The sequence below is a fragment of the Xenopus laevis genome, chromosome 8L (genome assembly GCF_017654675.1).
Source record: "Xenopus laevis strain J_2021 chromosome 8L, Xenopus_laevis_v10.1, whole genome shotgun sequence".
NCBI classification, from domain to species: domain Eukaryota; kingdom Metazoa; phylum Chordata; class Amphibia; order Anura; family Pipidae; genus Xenopus; species Xenopus laevis.
The window spans coordinates 110292864-110315181 of NC_054385.1; the positions used below are offsets into that span (position 1 = coordinate 110292864).

At 36.6% G+C, this 22318-nt stretch overlaps 1 protein-coding gene across 2 annotated transcripts in view; it reads left to right on the forward strand.

Annotated features, from left to right (window-relative positions):
- The window catches only part of tmem121.L (transmembrane protein 121 L homeolog), a 174594-nt gene extending 158169 nt beyond the window's left edge, over window positions 1–16425 (forward strand). For both annotated transcript variants that reach the window (XM_041573404.1, XM_018231647.2), the window contains one exon: window positions 14339–16425. In XM_041573404.1, coding sequence (XP_041429338.1) covers window positions 15139–16077 — 939 coding nt within the window. In that variant the 5' untranslated portion in view covers window positions 14339–15138 and the 3' untranslated portion in view covers window positions 16078–16425. The remainder of the gene's footprint in view (window positions 1–14338) is intronic.
- Window positions 16426–22318: the final 5893 nt, after the last annotated feature.

The following is a 22318-nucleotide window of genomic DNA, read 5'->3' on the forward strand; positions in this document are numbered from 1 at the left end:
TCATACATACTTCATATAATTTCAAGATTGGCTAATCTTAGCATTATAGAGGGTTATGAGGAGACTTTAGAACTAAATCATAAAACAACAAGACAGGATATGTAAATGTTGCCAATAATACTAGTAAGCCATTACTGGATGCACTTGCCTGTGAGCAAAATGATCAGCCCAAATGCTAAATAGTTAAATATTGTCCAGTTTGGTTAAATGAACAATGATTATCATTAAATAATGTTGATCCTGTTTTCAACTCCTAAATAAAAATGAGAAGGAGCTGCAGCCTCTTGCTTCTGGATCTGCCAGTGCTTCAATCATAATGTGAGATTTGGTGACACCAGAGAATGGTCTCTAGAAAGTGAGTCCTGAAGTTGCCAAAAATGCCCAAATGGTTGAGCAGTAAGGTCAAAATATGCCAAACTGCCCAACCAACTCTTCCTAAATACGGTTAGGTATTAGAACTTTAGAAGCTAGAATCAAAAATTGTTTTCCCTGAGTCTCCAGCTTGGTAAACTGAAAGTAATATCAGTATATATCTACCCATGGGACTCCATTTGCTATCATAAAACATGTTATAGCAACTGAAAACATACAAAGAATAAAAAATGGAAACTGATTGCAAATTGCCTTAGAAAATCATAATAAAAGATGAAGTGCCCTTTAACCCATCAAGATATTCTGCAGTACTTAACAAATCTCATTCTGGCCAAGTCTCTATCCTGAAAGGGAATATAGATCCACATGCCAATTCTTCAATGCATTCCTTTGCTTTCTATCTAAGTCACCAGTATCAATATTGAACATGTTTTTCCCATCCTGACAGGTGTTCTGTGAATGGATTTATAAAGATTGCTAACAGTACATGGATCTGACAGTATGAGACATGAATACGGTAATCAGGTGTATGCTTTTGTTGCTTTTATGAGGAATCGGCCACTGGCCAAGAACTGACTCTAGTTACAATAGTGTTTCATCCTTACCCCTCCCCAACTCCCTAAGGATCAAAGTATGACATTAAACTGTCAATTTCAATTACCCCAGAAGCCAATCTCATAAAATATTATAGGTATTTAAGTGAATACTTGCTGACAGCATGCATTGTCAGCCCTACAGGTGGCTTGTTTCGTGGAAAGATGAAGTGCACAGTATCCATTGGCTATCAGTTTTGATGGTAATGATTTAAGGAGATGAATGCTCAGTGCAAACTGAACAAGCACTGACCACAAAATGACACTGTATGAAGCATAAGGGACAATGTTATGAACATTGATGTGCCATTAGGTGGACCCCCTACACAATTACAGCTGAAGACTTGAGGTGGCAGCTACAGCATACTTCTGAAGCACCCTCAGATATTTATTCCATCTATATAATATATCATAAAATCTACTGATATGAACATTCCTAACTTAGAGAGATGTTAAGAAGCTAGATTAAGTTACATATATCAGCATTTGATACTTCACAGTAATCATCTTTTTCAATGTGATGTAAAATCGGGGAGATGTATTATGCATAATATATAGGTGGGACCACAAAACAACAATGTAAAATGAGGGGAAACTAAAAATCAGGGGATGTAAAATTGAGGTAATTAGTCGTATCTACTTGTATATCACCAATATAGGGGGCAGATGTATCAAGGGTCGAATTTCGAGGGGTTAAATAGAATCGAATAGGGAATTCGGGCGAATTTACGCGCTGGCGAATAGTCGAATGGGCGAATATTCGATCAAAGGATTTTCATTCGATCGAATGATCGATCGAATGCCTTTTTATTCGATCAAAAACTTAGAAAACAAGCCTATGGGACTTTCTATTAGGCTTTTAAAGCATTTCGGTAGGTTTAATCTGGCGAAGTAGGCAGTCGAATGATTTTTAAAAGAGACAGTACATCGACTATCGAATGGGCGAATAGTCACAGTGTTTTTTCTCTCGATCTATTCGAATCATTCTACTCAGGCGAATTTACGCCAATTCGATAGTCGAGGAGCACAAAAAACGACTCGAAATTCGAGTTTTTTTCCCTCTATTCATTCACCCAAGCTTGGTGAATGTGCCCCAGGTGTCTAGCAGACCTACTCAGTCACAAGAGCTTTCTTGCTAAAACTCCACCTATCCCTTGTAGGTACAGGGTGCATAGATCGTAAATAATGACAAATTATAAGAAAAAACATTGTGCAGGTTGCATAAGTAGAACGCAACATAGGCATCACACAAAATATGCATTATAAAGGTGCTTCACCCAGTTATTTGGCAACAGAGTGAACAAAGTCAACATTTTGGGCAGACAAGGCTCCATTCCTTTATAATGCAATGCGTGTGTCCTGTGTTGCTTTGTACTGTGGATTTTAATGCCAAGCCATGTATCTAGGGGGCATCTGCATCAATACACTGCTATTTTGTGTGTGTGTGTGTGGGAACACTACCACTACAGAATTCTGAGTCTCATAATGTATGCCCTCTTCCCAATCCAATTTCTCAGGGTATGTGTTTTAAGTGTTGTTGACCAATATGTTATCTAAATTAGATCCTATTATACTAATCCCTACTGTTCTTCTGTGTGATTTTGTCCCTTAATTTCACTGCACTTCAAATCCCATCTGTAATTATACATTTGGACTTCTTTTCTGGGCAAGCTGAGAACTTTGTCTTAAAAGACTTGGTGAGAGTAGAGTTCAGTAAGTCTTTTCCTGAAGGAGAGGGGCAGATATATGCAGAAGAAAGGACCTTGCCAATGTTCATTTAATGTCTTTTGGGATTAAGTAACCTCAACAAAGATATTCATATGACTTAGTACTGTGTATATCAGTACCTCAGCAGACATTTTACAGATATATGCTATTACTTAGTTGTGCTAGTTAGTTATTTACAAGGAATACTTTCTGCTGTTACTCTCTCTTGTGATCCAGTTGTGTCAAACTATGCCCAACACTGCTAGTCCCTATATGTAAAAAGTCTGTCCTATTGTTAGAACATTTGCTTTTGAATGCATTTGGTTTAAAGATACTTTGGTTGCACATAATTCAGAACAAACTTAGACATAAGTGCTGTATCAGCTATTCAACCAATAGGGCAGCCGAACTGAGCATCAGGGTAGGTTTCCAGGATGATTTAGGCTCACAAATCTCACCCTAACTTGGTGTTTGCCTGGGACCTCCAGCATCCTTTACAGCACTCCTATGGGGGACAGCCCTACAGTTTGTAATCACTATATAGACAAAATAAGCAGACATGGCAGGAGGCCATTGGGAATAGATAAAGGTCAGTAAATGACATTTGTGAGATGGTTTGTCTATTTGTAGCAAGTCTACATATTTTCTTAGACAGTCTTACTAAGGAAAGCTCTCTAATGCTGCTTGTCTGATCTGAAATATTATATGTTTGGCAGAATTACCATTATGCTATTAAAAGTGGTTTAAAGCCAGCACTGGGTTTCTCATACAGTAAGTGCAAAACAGAAGAAGACCATTGTGCGGTATGAGCATGAAATCTATGACATTCTATGTGAACAACAACACTTTGTCAGGCGTAGATTCACCAGGACAATGCTAATTCACTAAAATCCAAAGTTGAATCCAGGGCGCCGAACACTGGCGAAGTTGCCCTACCATTACTGCGGCAAGCGAAGCGAAGTTGAATGGACGTATCTGTTGCAGCAAATACATTACACTACACAAGCCCAGGAAACCTTAATAAAAGAAAATAGAGATGTTATATTGCCCTACACATGAGCCCAGTGTATAGTTTATGTGTCATATGTTAGGAAATGTAGGGGGGAAACCGGTTACCCCAAAAAAGATTTACGCTCTTTTTCAGCCTAGCACCCTGAAAAAGGAAAAGATGCTAGCATTTTTTGGGACATAGAATTTTTTTATTAGGAAGCTCTATCTACTCTACTGCACTTCGCCTGGTCTGAGGCGGTGAAGGCAAGTCTGGTGCAAGACGTAACGTTCAGTAAAATTCGCATCTTAGTGAATTTGGGTAGTTACGTCCATTCGCCAGAAAGCAAATTCACCAGGCATTAGGGTGTGAAGTACCGTTTGAGTCTATTTCCTTCACTAGCAAAGTTACGCCAGCGACCGTTAGTAAATCGGAGAAGTACCGAAATGACGTCACACTGGAGAATCTTCAACCGTCTTAGTCACTTTGCCCTTTAGTAAATTTGCTCCTATGTGTTTAGGGCATTAGGGATTTGTAGAAAAAAGTGCTGGCACAAACCGGACCTCAGATGAAAAAAATGCAGCTTTAACAATATTTACTAACAAACTTTACATCTTACTTGAGGTACAAAATAGCCTTAATTATTTCATGCAACCCTTGGGCACTGAATCATAGGCTAATGAGACCATTATGGTCCAATTGTGGAGTCCTCAATGGCTTACTGAATAAAAGTGCCATTTCTTTCTCTCCTTCTGCTCTATATTTACATTTGGAGGTGTTAATTAACTACAAGAGAATGAAAATGTGCTTAAAATACTTACAAAAGTTTAACGAACTGTAGGGAAACATTTGTGTTAACCCCAAATCTTCCCCTACTTTGCCTTGTTGCTAATCTTTAAGAGTTATCTAAATGAAAGCTATAGTTTAGGTAGTTGTGCTAAATCTTACTTACACTGATATTAATACATGCATTGTTAACATATTGACGTTCAATGCAAAGTATAACAGAGAAGACATATTGCATAATATACAAGCCAATTGACTGAAGCAGGAATTGTGCTTATTATTTAATTACAAATGGAATATTTGAACCTGATGGTCAGAAAGAGTTTTTCTGCTGTCAAACTATTGATAATGTAAATTATCAGACACTGCAATAAACAATTTCCCTCTATTAAATGGGAACTGTTCATTATTGATGGTTATGAGAATACAAATGTTCCAATGCTTAGATCATCCTTAAGGTAAAAGCTATTAAACGAGTCAGATGTCAATGCCAGGCTAGTATTAGCTAAGCACCAATAGAGAACTGGTTCTCTGATGAATGAGAAGCAAAGAATATAACTTTAAATCTGATAAAGTATAATGGCTTGTGTAATAGCTTTTTATCATTTGTGCGCTCTCTTTGGTTATATAGTGAATAAAGTACCCCCTTTTGTAAAATATAAGGATATTATAAGTTACCGAGGAGTTTCATGACCATATAAAAACACGAGGCCGAAGGCCGAGTGTTTTTATACAGGTCAGGAAACTCCAAGGTAACTTCTAATATCCTCATATTTTGCAACTGGGGGTACTTTATTTATTATAATACACAAGTTTCGGTGAGTCATGTGACAGAAATGACATCAGAACTCACCGTTTATAACTGATGACATCAGAACTCACCGTTTATAAGGATATAATTTACAGGATATTTATGGCTTTTGTGTATTATAAGTGTATAATGATACACAAACACTTGCAAATGTGTCTGCTAGCACTGGGGGGAGGGAGGCACATGAGCATTCCCCCATTTTTGGGCTCTGAATCAGCACATGCGACCCTTAGTGCATTTACTCTTCTTTACAGGGTCTTTGTAAATGACCTCCAATATGATTAAAAATATCAGGACACCCCTTGGCAAAGAGCTATAAATGCACTGTAGTATGTATTGCTCTAGAGCAGTGACCCGCAACCAGAGGTTCACGAGTAACATGACGCTCACCAACCCCTTGGATGTTGTTACCAGTGGCTACAATGCAGATGCCTGTTTCTAAATTACTGACTTGGAGACAAGTTTTGGTTGCATAAAGAAAAGGTGTACTGCCAAACAGAGCCTCATGTGGGCTGCCAGACCATATAGAGGCTACCAATCTCAGCCCATATTTGGCACCACCCAGAAACTTTTTGCATTTTGCTCTCCAACTTTTTTTTAGATTTGAAAGTGATTCATGGGTAAAAAAAGGTTGGGGACCCCTGTTTTAGAGTTATATAGACAGGGATTATTAAGGATTTATTAGAAGTGCATACTTCACAGTAAATCCCAACTTGCAGTGATCAATGGTTTATATATGGTGCAACAACTTTACTGGCATATATTGCCTGGCCAAATATAGGTTCCTGCTGGATTCTTCTGTACCTGTATTCTGTCTAAGGGTGGCTCTTGCAGTTGGTACGAGTTTTTTACAATTGATAGTGCCCTTGCTAGTATTGCTCCAGCTACCTGAGCAATTCTGTACATAATGACTATCGAGTCTTTTAAAATATAACTATAAAATATCTATAAAGCTAACCTAGAAGCATAGAATTTTAAGGAACATAGTGTTTCAACCAAGATCTGTCTTGTTCTTCCTTTAAGGAAAGACTTCCTAATTGGAGGCCTATTTATCAAGTTTTAGAAGTTTTTGAAACCATAAATAAACCATTTTCTGTAAAACCATGAATGCCATGTAAAGTAGTACAAATGGAAAAAGACTGAATGATGCACTAAAAATACGATAAAATGTTACTTTTTCTCATAATTACTAGTGAAAAAAGAAATCAGAATAACCTCTAAAAGTCTGAATGGCTAAAAAAAGGTCCAATATGATCAGCATCTATAGGACCTTGACTGATTTTACTTGCTTGTATTACAGTTTTTTTGTGGTTTTTATACTTTTTAAATCTCAAATTTATAGAGTTTTAGAGAAATTTAAAAAACACAAATTTTTAGAGAAAAAAAAATTTGATTTGTGAAAACAATAGAAATCTGGAATGTTAGTAAATAGATCCCATAATTTTATAGGCAATAATCTTTTGGCATCCATTGTTGATGAAGAGATTTCAAACAAAACAACATTGTAAGCGATGCAATAAGAGTAGCTCATGTTAGCAGTGTTATAAGGGGGCGTTTAAACAGCAGCATGCCTACACAGTAGGGACGGTTTAACTACTGTATGTATTTCATTTATGCCTTATAAAACAGTAATTTGTGCATTATGAAGAAGCATTTACACCCGAGTGCAATGTATAATGATATATAAGTATATATGAAGGGCAGGATCTAAAGTCAGATCCAGAGTAAAGTTTATAAATATTTCATAAGGGAATCCTACTACATCGGAATTTCGCTGACTGTGGTTCAAGGACAGATACAAACTACAATAAGTAATAATTTATTCCATAAATAAAAGATCAAAGAGTTTTAAATACCTCTCTAGGCACGGAGCAAATTCATCGTGTTCTAGGATCAAATGAAAATAAACCACATGTGTAAATATCAGTTTATAGAGAATTATTTAATTGACTTCCCCTGAAGAACAGACTGAGGCTCTATAAGCCAAACCTGATAGAGAAATGAGTAATCTGTTCTTATGATTGGATACTGCCAATGTTTCACTTTTAAGAACCTTTGAAGTAGCTTTATGGATTCTATAAAGAGAGTTTATTAGTGTTTTAGATGTTTTGCCTTTCACTGCAGTAGTTAAAATATGTTTTTTTAAGGGATTAATATACAAACATTTATACAGTGTAAACTGATAGTTAAAAGGAAATGCAGTATTCTAAAACCATCGTTACTATAGAAATAACTAGGACTCTTAATCTCTGGGGTGAGCCCTTGTGGATTTTGTGGAGGAAGAGTATTGCAAAACTACAACCGTCAGGTTAATTGGTCTCCACAGGTACAAATATTCAGCATTTACTCACATTCAAAGAGCACAACAAGTGCTTTGCCTATCAGAGATCAATAATTTAAAGGTAGATTTAGACAACTCAGAAGTGTCCATTCCCATGTAAAGACCTAATCGAGTCCCTATGTCTTTACACTTGAATACCTAATCTACTGGTGGTACATCCATGACTCTAATCCTTCTCTGTGGAGCTACTTACTAAAGTTCTTCACTAGCTAACCTGGTCCTAGCTATTACAAAACTATCCTCACACTATCTTCACTTGCTTCGTCTACCTTTGCCCTGGCTCTAAGTACCATCCACCATCTTCAACAGGTGGGATCCAAAGAAAGAGGCAGAGCACATGTTGGCTTTCCCTTTTATAGAACAATTACTGACCTGCCAAGAACATACTTTAACCCAGGATAAGAAAATAGCTTTCCCTCCAAATTGTAAATTAGGACCCACCCAGCTGTCTAAAACTTAGGGGGACTGCCTGTATAATTTGTTTGTCCCCTACAACAGCAAAAACAAATCTAGTTTTTCCTTTTAAACCTGGGGCTGATATAGTGATAGGCTGGGCTGTAATCTGTGCAACCAAATGGGATCATTCCTTCCTTTCGTACTTAGAAGCTGGACTTGAGTCGGGTTTTTGTTTGTGAGTAAATCTGTGACCTTAACATTGTGCTGCAGAGGCCCTTGTCTATGGAATGGCTGTGCAAATGGGGGGTCAATGTGACCCAAAATGTTTTAAGACCCCCAACATGCATAAGATCTCAATATACCTCATTATATGAAATCATTATTTTATAATACCCCAGACCGTAAATTGTGAGTGGAAAAAGTCAATAGTATTAATATTCCTTCCAATTCTCTGTGCTATTGTGTTACTTGGTTCTCTTGCACCTGCATTGGTTCTATTGCCTTTTAGCCTTTCCTTTGAAAACCCTAGACCTGCCCACTTCCCCCACCTACTATAGCTTTACTGTTACTAGCCTCTGGTTGTACTTCTTGCTATTCTTATTTGACTTCCTACTTGATTAGTCTCTTGATTATCTATGTTCCCTGAATGTGGTTGCCATTACCTGTTAACATTCTGTACTGGAATTTCTATGCTGACTTGGCTTTGAGTTCTCCCATCCTCCTCTGCTCAAACCCCTATGAACCTCATGCAGTTAACTTCTTATACCACTTGAGCAGAAAGGGTCTCTACCAAATTGATTAAAGCACTTCTTGAAGGCATAGGTGGCTCTAATAGTAAGAAGTGCATATTGCAACCAGGTTTCCTGGGAGGAAGCTGAATTTTTGAGACAGAGAGCATTGCATGAAATAATGTCGGACATCTAAGATTTGTGTGCACACATTCCAAGACATATTTACTGACCCCCAATATGCAATATGCAAGAAACCAATGTAGAACACATTGTGCAAGGTGTCTTCCACAAACATCAAAGGGGTTTGTTTAAAAGCATAGGACCTTCCAAAGATTCGTTTTTAGCTTTATGAACTTGACAAGCCACACTTATATTAATAGAACAAATAAGTTCTGGTTGGAGCAGAGCTAAATATTGTTCTGTGGTTTCAGTGGTAAATGTATTGAGGACCAGCAGTGGAGAGGATAACAAGGGAAAGACAGTGGTTTCAGTAGAAATTACATTTACAAATAATTGTAACATTGTTAAAAAGTATCATTAATATATATTAGATAATTGCTTAGAATTCAATTGGCCTGCTTATTGAATTTATATTTGGCCTTCTTTACACCTTTTTTAACTAGTCCTTATATGTGTAATCTTAGTCACATTTGTTTTATGTAGAGTCCCTCTTCTAGCTTCAGGTAGTATATGATTTTCTTTGATGATATAAGTTCCGACTTTAGCTCTGATTATATAAACTAGCAAGATGACATGCTGCCTTGCGGTCCTTTAATAGCTGTCAATACACTCCATTAAGCTCAATAAGGTTAGAGTTTTTTCAGGTAGACTATAGTTAAATGCCCATTAATCTTTATAAAAATTCAGATAATCTATAGAAGGAAAGTGGAGAAGGCACATAGGAATAAGCTACAAAAATCACATAAATGCAATGAATAATTTCAGTATCTTGACCTGAGAGATCCATAGAACTACTGTACCTTATGCACAATATTGAACGCGTTTTTCTATATTGAATAGTTAACAACACACAACTTTGCTTCAGTGATTATGTATATCAAATCATTCTCTCCATCATGTTGGTCCATACCATAGCCTCTTCCTATATGCACCTGAACATTTTTCTTGCATACCAGACAAAGCCCTTATATGAATAGTAATAACCAATAACCCACAATAGGAAACTTTTGATAAAATTTTTTAACTTCTATGGTCTAGGGCAGTGATCCCTAACCTGTGGCTTAAGAGCAACATGTTGCTCACCAACCCCTTGGATGTTGCTCCCAGTGGCCTCAAAGCACGTAATTATTTGTGTATTCAAGGCATGAAGGCAAGTTTTGGTTGCATTAAAAACTAGGTATACTGCCAAGTAGAGCCCCCTATAGGCTGCTAGTCCAAAAAAGGGCTACCAAATAGCCAATCACAGCCCTTATTTAGAACCCCCCATGAGAATTTTTCATGTTTTTGTTGTTCCCCAATTCCTTTTACATTTCAATGTGGCTCACGGTTAAAAAAGGTTAGTGGCTTCCACAGCTCATACATGTGTTCCAAAATAATTATATGTGCTATAGTCCCACAGCTATCCAGCATCACAATTCAGTCTTTCATCCTCCAAGAGGCTCTGCCCTACAGATTGACATAGTTAACCTCAGAGAATTGTGCCAGTTTTTGAATTTGTATTAGAGACTAATAAACAGTGTATCTAGAGCTGCTATGCCAAAGATCCTTCCATATTAGTGTTCCCACAGTAACAACCTATTATGATTTTAACCTTAACCAGACACTCTTAATGCATTACTGGTTTGTGTTGTAATCTTGTTTCTAATTACATTTGACAGTGTCTCTAATAAAAAGAATTGGATGATGGATTTTGTCTGCTTTGAGGAACACTGCATTTGTTAATGGTCGAGATGAAAATGGGAGGGGTGAGGAATGGGAGAAACATAATTTGTTTGCAAGTTGCATTCATGGTATAAAAGGCAGGCTGAGTATGCCCCAGGAGAAAGGATGCCTGGATTATATCCAAGATAGTGAGGTTCTGCTATTCCTCAATAAAAAGATCATTGCTTGAATGTACAGAAAAGCCATTGATTTGGCACTTCTTGGATGAATGACCACAGCTTGCAGAAGATAAATATTGTACTTTTTTCATTTCACACTAAAATATACTGGTGGTGGATTGTAGGAGATGCTTAAATCCACTTCTTATGAACTTATATATGTGCAAATGTTTACTGGTTGGTTGGGTTGATGTCAGTAGTTTAACACATCCGACTAAACTGTTGTTGCTCTTAAACACTTCCATGTCATTTGCCTTTCGTTTGACCAGGACAGCTCTAGCATGAGCAGATTTAACACAACAAAGGTGGAATCCAATAATGGTGCCTCACAGTCAGTGTAATTCATTCTTTGGTAAGCCTCTTGCTACAAAATTACATATGGGAAAATCTTTTAGGTTTGCAAGAAGGTGAAATATGGCTTTAAATGTTTTGCAAAAAAATCTTCCATTGTAAATATCAATGTTGTATCTACCACACAAGAATGTTCTTGTTCTGTTCCTTTGCAGTCCTATGGAAAAATGTCCATTGATTGAATTTCAGTAGAAGTGGCTGCTTCTTAAGATGTAAGATCATATTCTCACTGTTTCCTTTGTTCTATAGGACAGATCATTTTTTCAGACAATATGGTGGTGCTACCTGAGTTTCCCGGGTAATGTCCATAGTAACAGTCCATGGAGGTTATGTAATAAAAGGTTCTACGTTTTCCCAGGAGCAGTAACCCAGAGCAACCAATCAACAGGAAGCATTTACTGGTGACCTGTTTAAAAGTAAGGATCTTTTTGGTTGCTATGTGTTACTGCTCCTGGGAAAACTGAGTGCCTTTTATTACATATGGGGGTACAAGTTTAGGACACATTCTGAAAATAGGGGTCTCAAATGTAGGAATAAGATCTTATTTGAATCAGATTACTGCAGAAAATGCTTCCTCTTTCAAAAATTGTTGCCCTGACTTACAATAGTATGCAGGTGAAATGAGTGATTTCAAATTCTAGGCTGGAGTTAATTAGATTATATTCTTTCTTATAAACAGCTTCCAAAAATGAGACAAGATACAAAGTGCAAAATCAGATGCAGAGCTCCGTGTTTTTTGGACTTTGCCTTAGTCAAATGTGTGTTGCACCCTATGGTATTGAGCCTCACTCTGTATTCAGTGCTGCATACAGGATGGGTGGGAAGTGGGCAGCATATGGGCTTCCCCTGGATGACCCTAGTTGCACATCATTTAGAATGAACAAGCCAAGGATGCAAGGTTCTCGGGGGCCCAGTATTTATTCCCTGCATATTATTGACTAAATAAATAAAGACCAAGGGTAAATAATGTCATTGTATATATAGCTAATCATGATATGAGCTGTTTTATCTGGCCTTGTTTATGGAGGAATATTGGAATATTTCATTGCAACATGATTTCCTGGAGATCTAACTATACATTAGACTATAAAGTATTTTATGTTATATATATATATATATATATATATATATATATATATATATATATATATATATATATATATATATATGACATAAAATACTTTAATACTTTATAGGCTAACGTATAGTTATAACCAAAATAAGCTTCTTCAGATTCATCTCTTTAATAGGGAGCTGTGCTGCCTGTTGATGGAAATCTAAAAGAGGTGAATTGAGACAAGTAATAAAAGTCATTAAGGAGTTTATTTAACAAAGACTGAAATTTGATCTCATCCTAGTCCAACTGAGTGAAATTCTACTACTCCCTCTCACTTTCACCCATTGATTCATAGACACAACATGACCACCAGGCACACAAATGCCTGTACAATAACACAGCATGGAGTGTTAAATGCAGAACTAAAAAGATAGCATGCATGTTAAAGTCTGATCTGATAAAAGAACATATTGATTTCATATATATGACTTATCTAGCTTCTTAGTGTATATCAGCAAGCCTTGCCCAAGGATATCTCATGAGTTCCTGAATGTTCCTTTTCCAAATTTCATACCAATGAAGCACCATTATTATGAATGCAAAGAGGAACAAAGCATATATTTACATCATTGATAGAAGAAAACCTACAGCACAATTAAGTTGGAAATATAAGCTATACATGAAACTATGGCTTAACATCTGCTTCAAAATGGATAAAGTGCCAAGACCATTTTTCTTTTTTTCATGTCTAAAACAGATAAAATATTCTCAGACTTTGCTACAGCAAGATAAATCTTTCTACATCAGTAGTGGCAGGCTGGTAAATGCACTGGAGGTAGTGGTATGAATCATTATCAAATTGCTTCTGAAATGAAAGAAAAATGATTATAGCACACCCAGGCTATCTAGCTTTAACATCAGGTGCAGGAGATCAGTTCCAGCAGCATTATGTCGACCAAGCAAGCATTTCTTGTGTTTTATGGCTTCTTTTGAGCGAAGGGGATCGTTTTAACCTTGCAGACATGATTTTTCCTAAAGTTTTTAATTTTAGAAGAAATGAAAAAGTAAAATGAGGTAGGAAAGACTAGACTGTAGGGGTAGGTAGAAATTATGGAATAAAAAAAGCCACCCCCTTCCATTTGTTGGATAATAAAAAATGAACAACCATTTTATATGGCAGCAACTACAGACCACAAATCCCCTCTACTCTGACATATGCTGGGCAATTTTTTAAGGACAGTCATTAGGCATGAGGACATAATGAAGCAGTCTGGTCCAGGATTTACTTATAGGCCCATTTTTACGAAATACTTAATATTTTTTCTTATCTTGAAGCCCAGTGAAACTCCTCTCCACTGAAAAAAATCCTTCCTGGTGCCACAATAACAATTGGATGAACTCCTGTTTAAATTTTACATATTTTGTTAAAGAAAGACAATGCATAAAATAAATTACCATTAGCCAAATGGTTCTGAATCCTGCCATAGATGCTGCAGAATTTATTTGGGCAGACATTCTGTTGAGTTTATAGTGACACATATCAAACATAAATACAGCGAAGTAGCTGGTCTCACCTATATCTTAACCCCAGTGTTGAGCAAATTCTTGATCTATCTGTATTTCCTTTTAAATTGGAGTTATGTAAACCTATTTATAAAGCACCAACATATTCCTTTGCACCGTACGATGTTTGGTTAAGGGCCACCTTGGAAGTCATAGGATGCTTATCTAATGAAAAATTAAGCTTTAATGACCTATAATTGAAAACATTTCTGTATTCATGTTCCGTAGCATCTGCTGTATTATTATATGCTACAGGGAAAATGCTGAATTGCATGGAGTTCGCCTGTATAGCATTAATGGCCAGTTTCAGCTCTCAACATCAGCTGGTTATTCATGATTTTCCCACTAAATTCTTAATTAACCAATTAACCTGACTCAAATTATAGTGGTGTTCAGAAGCGTGTTAAATTGAATATCTGACCTGTTTAATAGATCTTGGAGACTGAATCTGAGATACTCATTAATGCCATGCATGAACTTTTACCCTAGTATACCGTATATGCACACTGCTGAAAGTTGACCTTAACAATAATATATACTTGCAACAAGGATAATAATGCTGCTTTTTTCCCCTTTTTTTAGAACCATTCAACAATACAGCAAAGACTCTGAATAATTAGAAAGGTGGACGAGAATCTTGTACCAAATCTTGGATAAAAAGCAAGTCAAGAAAATGCCAGCATCTGCTGATAATGGATGGGCCCAGTTATCCATGTCACAGTGGAACCTTTGTTGGCAGTTCTCTTGAAGAAATGCATCTGTTTCTAAATTTCTTTTACTTTTTAATTCCCTAACTCAAAGTAATTAGTTCCAGAGCCTGGGCCAGCAATTAAACAACATCTACAGCTTATTTCCACAGATGGATTTCAGCCAAAAGATACATTAGAACATTAGCTTTTCATGTTTGGTACAGTACGAAGAAGCAGCTGCTTTCAACGGCAAAATCCAAAATGAAGAGAAGATGTTTTGTAATATGAAATGCTGAGCAGGAGAATTGCCTTATAAGAAGGTTAATATCTTTGGAATGCTGCTAATTGATAGCAAGGAATAATTGAGCCAAGACTTTTTAGGCCTACGAAAATAATCAATTGAACTATTTATTCTGTGATATTTTGCAGCCCTTATGGATATTTTATATTTTGATGATGGTTATTTAGGTTGTCCAGAGTCACAATTAGATCTCTATTTTGTTTTGTGAGTTCAGTGCAATGAGTGTGCTCAAGGCTCTTTGTGCCTTATGGAAAAGTACTAAGTTTTATTTTTGTGGACCTTGAAATTAAGGGTTCACCCCCCCAAACAACCTGCTAATGGCTGCCTTGAATTTATAGAGATATTGATGAGAGCTGGTAATTAATTGGCAACATAGAAACTTCAATCTCAAGATGGTGTTGCCACCTCCTGATAAACGTCATGTGTGTCTTACAACAATCGTCATCATGACAAGCATGGCATTTATGGATGCCTACCTGGTGGAACAAAATCAAGGACCAAGGAAAATTGGAGTATGCATTATTGTGCTTGTTGGTGACATTTGTTTTTTAATTGTTCTTCGCTATGTAGCTGTTTGGGTTGGAGCTGAAGTAAAAACGGCTAAGAGAGGTTATGCCATGATTTTATGGTTCTTATATATTTTCGTGTTGGAAATCAAGTTATATTTTATATTTCAAAATTACAAAGCTGACAAAAAAAATGTAGATACTGTGGCCAGAAAAGCATTGACTTTGCTTTTATCCATCTCTGTGCCAGGACTTTATTTGGTTCTAGTCGCCCTGGACAGTATGGAATATGTAAGAACTTTCAGGAAAAAGGAGGACCTTAGGGGTCGTCTCTTTTGGGTGGCTCTTGATTTGCTTGACATTTTGGATATTCAAGCCAACCTGTGGGAGCCTCACAAAACTGGATTGCCTATCTGGGCTGAAGGTCTCATGTTTTTTTACTGCTACATCCTACTTCTAATTCTACCTTGTGTCTCGTTGAGTGAAATCAGCATGCAAGGAGAACACATTGCCCCACAGAAAATGATGCTTTATCCAGTTTTAAGTCTTGTCACAATCAACATTGTCACCATTTTTATCAGAGCAGTGAATATGATTCTTTTTCAGGATAGTAGAGTTTCGACTATCTTTATCGGGAAGAACATTATTGCTATAGCCACAAAGGCCTGCACTTTTCTGGAATATAAAAAACAAGTGAAAGAATTTCCACAAAACGCTATTGCTTTAGAACTTCAACAAAATTCGATATCACATAATCAGACAATTCACAGTACACAGGGGGTTCATCATGAGCAGTCGCCATCAAGGGAAATAATTGATACATGACCATGTATTTGGCTTTCAGCATTAACTTTTGTTGGAAACAAAAGGCAGGCATACCCAATGGAATATACTGTATTGTTTCTGGAGATCTAGAAAGACTGACCATGCAGAAAGGGATGGGCAAATGCAGCAAAACACGTGTTTACGATATATTTTTCCTACAGATATTGGCCCAGATAGGCAGTATACCGTGAACTTATTTTAAGCACTGTATACATGATGTTTCCTGATTTATCAATTGTGAATATGAGATGTAAGGAATGTTGTGACATAGACTGATTGATTTTATAACAATCAAATCTTATGGGTGTACTGTGAAATAAACTGAATAAAATGTTCCTATTCCAGTCATTTGCCTATCTCTGGCTGTAATGGACTGTTTTTTAATAGGGAGCAATCCAAGGCACAAAATTTTAATTAAATTAAAATGAGTGTCCCTTGACCTCTTAGTCTCAGGTATAACCCCTTTAGCATCCTACAGGAATAATATAACCAAATTATTTCAATGAAGACCTTGGAAAAGAACATCCTATTTTTGTGTATATCACTTTTTTTCTCCACTACACTTCAGTACAGTTGGCAGTATAAAAATCAAGGTTTCTAGAGACACCAGTAAACTATAATTTTTTTTATTTATGTATTTTAGTATTATTTTGAATTTGTGCCTTGAAAAATGTTTCAACCTAAAAAGCAGTCTAGTGAAGTGCTAAAAAATAAGTAATAAGTATTTGTTTATAAAAAAATATTTCTATAAAAAAATAGGTTAAAAAAGGTTGCTGTGCTATATTTATCTGTTTCTTGCTCTGTAACTTGTAGTGTTGCTGTGATTATTTTCATAAAAAGGTGGTAATGCCTTGAAAAACATCTGATGAGTAATATCTTTGAGGGATAATGGAAAACTTTTGGATAATGGTGGTGAAACGGTTATGATACAAAGCCCAATGTTCATTTTGGTCACAAGTTATGGTGGCAAAGTCCCAGCAGCCATAAGAGAAGCGGATCTCCATGGACGAGTGGTTGACTATTTAAAATCACTAATTAAATATTTACAAGCAAAGAGTGCAACATCTAAAAAATATCCTGAAAACGTTTTAGTATTTAGTATGTTTATTTCTAAATACAATTATTTAATGCTCAGTGATAAAAAAAGCTACTTAATTTGAGCCATACATAGAAATTTAATTTATATATGTAAATCAGCAAATATCTTGGGATTCACAAACTGCAGGGATCATTTAATAATGCAAGCCCAGATGCATTCATGCAGATTTCACCACAGTCAGTTGCATTAAAAAAAACCTTTTCATAAAAGGTATTTGTCACACTCACAATGCGTTCCTTGTACTTCCGTATAGTTGCGCTTTCAACCAATGCCTTCCGCCTGCCTCCTGCCCTGAATCGATGGCTGTTAAGTCTACTGACAAGGGAAAGTTGTGCTGACCACTTAGTGGTGAGCACAACTTTCCCTTGTTTGTTATAATTTATACAGGAGCAGTGACCAGCTCCATGTTGTAGCTCCCACCCTTTCCAGCTATAGTCAGGTGATTCCACTGGTGGCCAATAAAAGGGTAAACAAGTTTTACTTTAAAAGTAGTGGGTAAAATTAGTCCCTTTGTAAAATGTATAATGAAGCAATTTCATTCTTAATGAATCAGATGAAAGTTGAGTGTTGGACTGGCCTTACTTGGGAATCACTTTGACGTGGTTGGCCATCTTAAATATATTGCAATATATGGACAAACAATCCCTGTTTTTTTTAAAGGGAAGGGCATTTTTAGTAGCTTAAGGCACAAAATATTTCGATGTCCTTAATATATTGATAATGGGTTGAGTGCAGAGGACCTCTTGTATTTGTCTATGTTAAGTCTACTGACTAAGAGGAACCCTGGAACTACTGCCACCTCCAGACTAGGTGGTAGCACTTGCTTCTAAAGAATTAGGCACACACTCCTGGCACATGAAACACCAAAAATTATATGAACCGAAATTTCAATGCAATTGCTTCAGATTTACAGTGAAAATCTTGGTACGGGCAAATGCTGGAATTCTGGGGGAGACTGCTGCATTATGGGAAACAACATGGTGGCTGTACTTGACTTTGCACTTTACTCACTGAACTTGCAGTCATAAATGACCTCTTACATAGTATACCTATTATAACTAAATGCTGTATTCACAAAATGCCAATCATTTCATTTAGACATGCTCCATAATCCAAGATGCTTAACCCTCCTTGATTTTTTCTCAGCTGCATTGACTTCAGTACAACAGTGCCACGAGTTACTCATTTGCAAACATTGGTCAACCAACCAGCTTAGAAAAGTGCCCCCATGTTTCATATCAATCAGCAACAAATGAACAGGAAAAACATTGCAAGCATTGGCCACTTCTATGAGAGTCAATATCTAGACCGGCTATTCTTTTGGGCATGCGAGACATTAGATTGCCAAAGGACAATGGATTATAATAAATATAAATTCTGATAAAATTGGCTAATTGATTTTATTAATTTATAGGCAAAATTGAAAAACATATTACAGCTATGACTGCATGGTTAGGAATCCTACAGGATTCCCATTTGATCCAACAAATCTGGCCCATATTTTATTTTCATGACATTAAGAGCAATAGCAATATGCAGAGTGATATTCCATTGGAGACCCTGCCTGCATATCAGATTCATTTTTTGCTTACACAGCAGGTAGAAATGAGAGTTACTGATCTGAAAGCCTGGAATCAGGTCTAACAACTGCTGAACTGCAAAAGTTCTCAGAAACAAATGAATTTTAATTGTATATTTCACTTTACATTCCCTTTAAGGAGGCCTTGTATCATATAAATACACATTGTGTTTCAATGTGCAAACATGCTGCCTCAGACAGAAACTTCATTTAGCTGCAACGTAGATAATATGAACAGATCTTAAAACAAAGACAGGCCTGAAAGGTTTTGAATGTTTTGTCTATACTGAAAGTTTTAAGGCTTAAACAGCCAAAATGGAAGAGGATATACACAGATAAAATGTACATACATAATATTTATACCTGTGACTTTTCTTTGAATATATCAGTCCCTTCAGCTCTTCTCCTGACTTTCCACATAACATTAAATTATTTATGTGCAATACTAAAGGGGAACGTAACTCATTTTAATGTTCAACAAAAGTTATGGGGCAAATTTACTAACCTCCGAAAATTTGCCAGCGACAGCTTTGCTCACATCGCAACACTTTACCAGGCGTAGTTTTGCGTTGCCTAATTTGCATATGGCGGGAAGTTAAAGTTGAATGGACGTATATGCTGCAGCAAATACATTACACTACACAAGCCCGGGAAACCTAATAAAATAAAATAAAGTTGTTATATTGCTTTACACATGAGCCCAGTGTATAGTTTATGTGCCATATGTTACGAAATGTAGGGGAGAAGCCGGTTACCCCCAAAAAAACTACGCTCTTTTTCAGCCGATCACACTGAAAAAGGAAAAGACCCTAGCATTGAAAAATTTTCAACAGTTTTTTTAGGAAGTCCTATCTACTCTATTGCACTTCGCCTGGTCTGAGGTGGTGAAGGCCAGTCTGGCGCAAGTGGTAACGTTCAGTAAAATCGCAGTGAATTTGCGTAGTTATGTCCATTCGCCAGAGCGCAAATTCTCCAAGCGTTAGGGAGGGAATTACCACTAGAGTCTATCTCCTTCGCTAGCGACGTTACACTGGCGACCATTAGTAAATCGGCGAATTACCTAAATGACGTCACGTTGGCGAATTTTCGCCCGCGTTAATCACTTCGCCCTTTAGTAAATTTGCCCCATACTGAGAACTTCTATATTATAATTCTTTGACTAATGTTAAAGTTATCCATTTCAAAACTACATTTTTTATTTTAAACATTAAGGTGCAAATTTATCAAAATGTTAGTTCAGAGAATTTAGCAATGGGTGAAACCTACCCTTTGCTAAATTTGGTTCTAAAAATCCCATAGAAATGAAGGGAAAGTAGGTGAGTTTTTATTTATTAAACGCTACACTCATAAGGCTGTTGGATTACAAAAATTTTCCCAGTGAGAAAATGATGACACTCTAGCAGGGGTAGATGCTACCAGTTGATGTCAGTGGATGGTTCTTGACTTGAATACTCCAGAATTTGTATATTGTACTATATATTTACTAAAACTTCAAATTATCTCATATATTTATTAAACCAAGCTTGACCAAACTCTCATCCACAATTGTATCTCATTTATCAATAAAATAACTAGAAAAATAACTAGGTCGGGAAAAAACTAGATAAATATCGAACGAAAAGCCCAATTATACAATTTTTTTGGATTAGACACCTGAATCGTTCGAAACCTCCAGATTTTATAGATTATCGAACAAAACCCAATGAAAATCACAATGGGGCAAATCCACTAAGCTTCGTAGTTGCGCCAGCGTCCGATTCGCAACACTTCGCCAGGCGTATTTTCGCCAGCGCTACACAAATTCACTAAAATCCGAAGTTGCGGTCAGGGGAAGCGTAAGGTTGCGAAGTTGCGCTAGCGTTAATTTGCCAAGCAAAGCGAAGTTACGCTAGCGATGCTTAATTTGCATACAGCGCCAAATTGAAGTTACAATGGAGGTATATGTAGCAGAACTACACAAGCCTGGGAAACCTTCAAAACAGCAATTAAAATTGTTATTTTGCCCTACACATGTGCCCACTGTATAGTTAAGTTGCCATGAGTTAGGAAATGTAGGGGGGAAGGCGGGTAGCCCCCCCAAAAAATTCGATCTTTTTCAGCCTATCACCCATAAAAAAAGAAAAAACGCCAGCGTTTTTTGGGACTTAGAAAAAATTTGAACTTTTTTTGAAGCAATCCCTATCTACTCTATTGCACTTCGCCTGGTCTAAGGTGGCGAAGGAAGTCTGGCGTAAAAGGTAGCGTTCAGAATAATTTGCGCGTCAGTGAATTTGCGTAGTTACGTCCATTGCGCAAATTCGCCAGGCGTAAGGGTGCGAAATAACACTAGCGAATTTACGCCAGCGTCCGTTAGTGAATCGGCGAATTAACGAAAATGCGCTACGCTACGCTAGCGAATTAACGCTAGCGTTAGGCGCTTCATCGTTTAGTGAATTTGCCCCAATATCTTAAAATTAAGGTCATTGACTTATTCATGACCTTGACAGGTTTGTGATGACAGATTTACGGATTCTAACTTTTTACAGCTTCGGGGTATAATAAATCTCTAAAAAGTTTAGTTTTTTCCCAAAAAACCTTGACCAGAAAAAAATGAGTTTAATAAATAACACCCTTAATATTCCTGACATTAATGGAAGAATTTGTCAGCTACAGTACATCCTTTAATGAGTGTGCTTCAATGGGGTACCTATAGCATTTGCCACTAATAAAGTATATGCTGATAAGCCTATAAGTGAGTTGTATGTACAGCACAGGGTAATTCCATGTCAACAACCCTGGATTTTAATGTTTTACTGAGACTATTTGAGATTTCAAAGAATCACAACAATGTGTTAATCACAGGTAAAAAGAACTACATTTAATTATATGATCATAATCTGTATAAAGCATAATTTATCTTTTAGAAAGTGGGTTTTGTTTCCTTTTAATTCTACACACTCAACTCCCTCCATATTATAATTGCTTTCTTTATTTACTTATACTAACTACTATTATTTCCCATACCTGTAGAGAAATTCATAATACCATTGAGTTTATATAGTTATTTAGCGTCATTGATTATTTACACGTGACTAGGAATCACATTAAGCTGCTCTGTGATCCTTATGAGATCAGACAAGTAATCTAATTCAATAACAAATTACCTTCAAGAGTTTTGAATGGTTTAAGAATTTATCATATTGCAAACAATAACAATGTACAACCTACTTTAACTAATATGTTGGAATAATACGCACAGGCATATTTTCTTTTAATTTACATGGGATTTTTGAGTTATCTTCTGCAGTTTTTTCTAAACTTTATATATACTGTAATAATGAGGCTTGACACCAGTTAGTTTATTTGAACGATACGGACATTACTCTCGTCTTAAAACACATAATTAGAACTACATTCCCTGGATAAATGGTAGGATAGCAGCTATGTCAGATATAATGAGGTTGAACCACTAGATAAAGCAAGGAGGAGTGAACTATATATATATTTAGTTTCATTTATTCAAATGTTTATTTTGGCTGGGGTTTTACTGAAATAACCAAATGAAGTGGATGATTCAGTCTGCA